We start from the raw sequence: 6000 nt of genomic DNA, 5'->3' as shown, positions 1-6000 counted from the left end.
GCCACAGAGAGGACGGGACAACCCCCCCATTCCTTCCTAGAGTGGCCAGAGCAAGCGGCAAGCTCGATGGATCCCGGAAGCGGAACCGGCCGCTCTCGGCCGCGGTGCATTGTGGTCTGGCGGCTTCCGTGCGAAGTGGCTGGGACTGCTGCTGCCGCCGCCGCCGCCGCTGCTACTGGCGCGGGAGGGGGAGCTGTCAGGGAGTCCTGCCTCTCCGAGAAGCGAGGCGGCTGCGTGAGTCTTCCGGCCTCGGGGCCGCCATGTCTTTCAACAAGATCCCGCCGCGGTGGCTGAGCTGCCCGAGGCGCGGGCAGCCCGTGGCAGGTGAGCGGTGATCTGGGTGTCCGGTGTGGTGACGGCGGTGCGGGACAGGCGTCGCTTTCGCGCGCAGCAGCCGTGCCTCTCCCGGCCCCTGGACACTTGCGCCTGTGCCTCCTGGCGCGCCGGTGGGATCGGTGTGTTGCAGGCGGGTAGAGCAGGACTTGTGCGCCGCTTGGTGCGTTGTTATCCTTGCCATGAAAGATTCGGCCTTCGCGGAGACAGGTCCTCGGGTTTATTCACGCTCCTCCAGTCCAAAGAGATAATTGTCACAGTTTCTCCTTGACAGACGGTGCGCAGGTTACATGGGCTCCTCGTCCGGACACAGATCAGGTTCACGCAGCTTCCCCGTTTACGTAGGACTTGGGAGTCCCTCAGTCATATTCACAGGTGTATGAAAGCATTTACTCATAGTTCTCGATATGACGGTGCTGCCAGGGTTTGGTGTCGTTTCAGTTTGGTTTGGTTGGTTTGAAACCGAAACGAAATCTCGTAAACTCTGCTACAGTTCTGGTGAAAGCATTTTAACAAAGATTCAGGCCGACGGTCACACATGTTTATATGATTCCATGTGCCTGCTGTAAGACGTAAGATTTTTTTTTTTGATTTTGTTGCCACACAGGAAAGTTTTTGCCCCTGAAGACAATGTTGGGACCAAAATATGATGATCAAGTTGCCGAAGAGTGTCGTTTCCACCCCAGTATGTTATCAAACTACTTGAAAAGTCTTAAGGTAAAGAATAAAACCAAAGAAGTGTTTCCTTCACTGCATAAACATTTTATCCCCCCCCCCCCTTGATAAGTATAATAATAGAAGATTGTACATAATGGTTGTTTGGGACAGTGGTACATAATGGCTGTTTGGGGACAGTGGTAGTGGGAAATCACAATTGCGGAGGGAAGATGTACAGATAGAAATAACTCACTTTCTCTACAGAATCACAATCCCTTTGCACTGGTGAAACATTATACATTAACTGTATAAACTCTGTAAGCATATGTGCAGCAGCACATCAGAGGATAAATGCCCAGCATGTTTCCATAGCATATATGTAGCCTCAAATTCACATTTAAATTTGGCTATGCAATTGTTTCTTGGTACTATCCTTTTTATTACTGTTGTTGCCTGGCAGCCTGGGGCTATAAATCCACTTTACTAATATCTACACTCGAAGTTGATGTCTACATTTTTTAACCAAAACAATTGCTAGTTTGAGAGGAGTGAGGCAAGGTATGTTAGATGTGCAGAGGATATGCATGCTGAAGATAACAAACGGAAGGTAAAAAACTTAACTTTTGACGCAAAAGTAAAAAAAATAACAATATGCACACAGATTTAGGAGTCTGTTTTTGGGATGAGCTTCTCTATGCTGTGGTGGTGGAGACTGCTAAAATCACTTTTCTCAATAGCAGCATTAAGGAGTTGGAGGAGGGTTGAGACAGTGTGGAGTGATTGATAAGTTCTTTTTTTGGGGGGGGGAGTTAGTCCTGGGAAGAACTGTGTGTGCCTTAAACACTGGTTTTATTATTTCCAGGTTAAGATGGGTCTACTGATAGACTTGACAAATACCACTAGGTTCTATGACAGGAGTGATATAGAGAAGGATGGGATCGCATATATAAAACTTCAGTGTAAAGGGTAAGTTGATTGAATTCACGAGTATTTGCTTTTACACAAAAGGAGTGTTTCTATAACTTTGACTGTTTTGTTTTGCCAGGCATGGTGAGTGCCCCACAGCTGATAACACAGAAACATTCATTCGTATATGTGAACATTTTAATAATAAGAACCCAACAGAACTTATAGGTACGTGTTTAATATTTCTGTTTTTGCCATTCTTCTGCCTTGTTTATCTCTCTTTTCACACAACACCCTTCCATTCCTTTCCTCACCATATACCAGTTTTATTTGGGAGTGAGCCATCTCCCGTGGTAGTAGTGTGGACAGTAGTACTTATGTGGGGGGGGGGGAGAAGTTATTTAGTACACTTACGTTATGTTCCAAGTAAAAGAACCATCTTCCTTTAAAGGCAGTAAATTAATTTGGCCAGCATCACACAACTGGGACAGAATAAAATAGGTGTTAGTCAACTAAGTTTTACTCGGAGTAAACCTATTGAAATTAATGGGCCTAACAATCATGCTTATTAATTTCACTGGGTGTGCTCTGAGTAAAACTTGGGTGAATCCCACAATTTGAGAAAAATATAGTTGTTATTACAGTGGTACCTCGGGTTATGTACTTAATTGGTTCTGGGGTGCCGTTCGTAACCCGAAAAATACGTAACCTTTTGCGCATGTGCGGACCATGCGCACGGCGAAAAACACTTCCGGGTTACCGGAGTACATAACCCGAAAAAACTTAACCTGAAGCGGACGTAACCTAAGGTACAACTGTACTGGTAATGTATGTACAGGCCTGAATGTCTAGTCGAGTATATCTAGTCTTGAAGTTTACCTACTTAATTTCTACAGTGTAGTATTAGCCCTCTTGGCTACATTACTTGGTGGTCTCTATAAAGCACAGGCATTGTATAAAGCAGTGGTTTCAAATTGGTGGTTGTCTGCGGAACCCACTCGGGGTTCGTGGCACCATTCACATAATAAAAAACTACCATAGTGATATCAACGTTTTCAAAAGTAGGGGATCTATGGCTTGGTGTTGCGACCTGTAGAGCCAGAGGGTTCACAGGCATTCAGATTTTGCAGAAGAACCAAGGAAGAAGCCTAAAACGCCAGAGTGATCAGTTCTAGTGTTTTATTAAAGAGAAAGGAATAGACTTGGCAACACCAACCTGCCACTTCCCCTTGCCCCATCTCAAAGTCTACTGTGGGACTCCACAGCAAGGAGATGGCCTGTCTGATGTTGGACTGTCCACACCCAAGCAAACGTGCATACATTCTTTATACAACAGAGCAGCATACATCACATGGAAACAGGTGACTGATACCACAAACATTACAGAGGTTTCCCCTTTCTGGGCTCTGTGCCCAACCTCCCAAGCCCACAAATAAGAGTACTATATCCAGGCAGGCCAATTAGTGGATATCAAAGTGAGCTGTGTATGAGCTCAGTGCTACAGCTACTAACAATCAAGGATGGGGTCACCTTGACTATCAATATGGCATAAGCAGGGCTTCCGGAACACACCACCTTTGGTTCAACACCAAGGTGGGGGGTCCGCAGTACTTAGCTAATTGGGAACCACTGGCATAAAGCATAGGCTCATTTTTTAACCCCCCAAATTGCCAGTTTCAGAGGAGTGAGTAAAATTAATGAAATACATTAGTTGTTACATAGTATTCCAAGTTCTCCACAGGAAAATATAAGTGTATACAGTCTCAGTGGGTGGGGGCGTAAATTGTAGGAAGGCACATTTCAACTGAGCATTAGGAGAAACATGTTGACAACAAAATCAGTCCAGCAGTAGAACCAATTTCCTAGAGGTAGGAGCTTTAAGGTGAGGCTGAACAGCCATCTGTTGCAGATGCTCTAGTTCTGGCTTTTCTGTATTGAGCAGGAGGTTGGATTAGACCAGTGTTTCCCAACCTTGTGCCTCCAGCTGTTTTCAGACTACAATTCCCATCATCCCTGGCCACTGGTCTTGCTAGCTAGGGATGATGGGAGTTGTAGTCCAAAAACATCTGGAGGCCCAAGGTTGGGGAACACTGGATTAGACAGCTTACAAGTGCCCATCCACTTCTGTAAGTCTTTCCACTAGTGAATTGATCTGAAGTGCAAAGAGAATGTCCCTATCTGCTGTCTGCCATGGCGTCTGTGGGTGGTATTCAGCTAAGTTTTACTCAGAGTAGACCTATTGAAAATGCAGTCTCAGACAGTGGAGGTAGAACACAACACTTGTGGCTAGTAGCCTTATCCTTAATCACCTTTTAAAGGCATCCAAATTGGTGGCTATCACTGTTCCTTGAGGGTGTAAATTCCATAATTTAACTATGCTTTGTTTGAAGAAGTGCTTTCTTTTTTCTGTCCTGAAACATTAAGCATTTGGCTTCATTGAATGTTCCTGTGTTCTTAATCTTATGTGAGAGGGAGAACAAATTTTCTCTGCCCACTTTCCCCCACCCCATGCATGCATTTCTACATCTGCCATGTCTCCTCTTACTTGCGTTTCCTTGAACTAAAAAGCCCCACCTGATGGAATCTTTCCTCACCCCCTTGATCATTTTGGCTGCCTTTCCAGCTCCACAATATGCTTTTTGTAGGTGAGGTGATTACAACTGTACTAGAGATGTAAAATTTCCGGAAATTTTGAAGCTCGGAAAACCCCCCGTTTTTTTCTTGTTTTTTTTTTTTTTTTTGAAAAAAACGGAAATTTTTGGAAAAATTGAAAAAAATGCTACATTAGCGCTTCTTTTTTCTTTTCCAGATTGAAAGTCATTCTGTTACTTTAGAAACATAAAATATAACTATGGACAATTTTAATGGGCATAAAATTATCACAACTAGCATATTAAAAATATAGTGTATCCAAACAATTATTACAAACAGAATTTACTTTTAAAATAATATTTATTTGTATTTGTAACAAATAGAGCAACAATCTCCTGAACTGTTTACTAGTTTATGTGGAACAAAAAAACCTCCACAAAACATTTTTTTTTAATCCAGAAGTAACAATTATTCATATTTCCTCTCCACAGTATTAAAAAAAACATTCTCATAAAAAGAACTGAAGAACTGGGACTAAGTTTCAATGAATGGGCATGAAATTTAATCAGAATCATTTTCTGAGCTGTAATGATCAGTATCAGTTTCAGTCTCTGCTTCTGCATCTACTCTGTTGTGTCTGTCATTATCACAGTTATTATGGACTTCTAAAAACTGAAGGTTTGCTTGGATTGAAACAAGCTTCTCTACCCTTTCACATGTCAGCTTATTTCTTGATTTAGTGTGAGTGTTTCCAAACCTTTTTCTTTTCTGGTGACAACAGAACCTCCTAAAGGAAGAAATGTATCTTGTTCTTGCATTGGAGAGTTCAGTTTGTAACCCAGGACTTGCTTGTCATCACAGAAATTAGAATAATCTGATACCATACATATTTTTTAGAAATGATTTGTAAAATATTTGAACCCCTTACCTTAAAATATTTTAATCATCATGTTAAAATAAAACATTCCATAATCTATTTTTTCTTTTTTCAATTTTCCCAATTTTTCAGAAAAAAGACAATTTTTCAGGGGGGGAAACGGAAAAAAGCGTTTTTTTCCGAATTTTTCCGGTTTTTTCCCTAGGCCTTCACATCTCTAAACTGTACGCAGTATTCCAAGTGTGGTTGCACCATAGATTTGTATAATGGCATTATGATATTAGCACCAAGGACCTTTGTGTTAAGGCACTGTGGAACTGCTTATTGTCAGATAAGTTGGTACTGAGCAAGTGGACAGATAATCTCACCTGGTACAAGGCAGCTTTCTTGTGCTTAAATGATTAGTGGTTTCTTAATTATATAAAATGGGGAGAGGGCATGTGTGTAGCCTCTGTGGCATGGTTCTGTTTTAAACACAGAACTGGGGTATAGTGTGTGTACATTTTCCTCCATTAGAAGGAGAAGTTCGCTACCCAAATGTCTGTTTGAGGTAGTTGTTACTTTCCCCAGATGAGCAGACAAGTGATACATTGCATAGTTCTATTATAGAGATTAAGTTGGGGTTGATAGGAACA

The 6000-nt window shown here is 42.3% G+C and overlaps 1 protein-coding gene across 3 annotated transcripts in view; it reads left to right on the top strand.

Annotated features, from left to right (window-relative positions):
- Positions 1–128: 128 nt before the first annotated feature.
- RNGTT (RNA guanylyltransferase and 5'-phosphatase) overlaps positions 129–6000 on the top strand; it is a 118255-nt gene continuing 112383 nt past the window's right edge. Inside the window, exons 1-4 of one of the 3 annotated variants that reach the window (XM_033143395.1) lie at positions 129–324; positions 941–1050; positions 1853–1956; positions 2036–2124. In XM_033143395.1, the coding sequence (XP_032999286.1) occupies positions 261–324; positions 941–1050; positions 1853–1956; positions 2036–2124 (367 nt within the window). In that variant the 5' untranslated portion in view covers positions 129–260. The remainder of the gene's footprint in view (positions 325–940; positions 1051–1852; positions 1957–2035; positions 2125–6000) is intronic. The other 2 variants (XM_033143394.1, XM_033143396.1) reach the window with 2 other exon arrangements.

The sequence above is a fragment of the Lacerta agilis genome, chromosome 3 (genome assembly GCF_009819535.1).
Source record: "Lacerta agilis isolate rLacAgi1 chromosome 3, rLacAgi1.pri, whole genome shotgun sequence".
In the NCBI taxonomy this organism is placed as follows: Eukaryota; Metazoa; Chordata; class Lepidosauria; order Squamata; family Lacertidae; genus Lacerta; species Lacerta agilis.
This window is presented reverse-complemented; position numbering and strand designations above follow the sequence as displayed.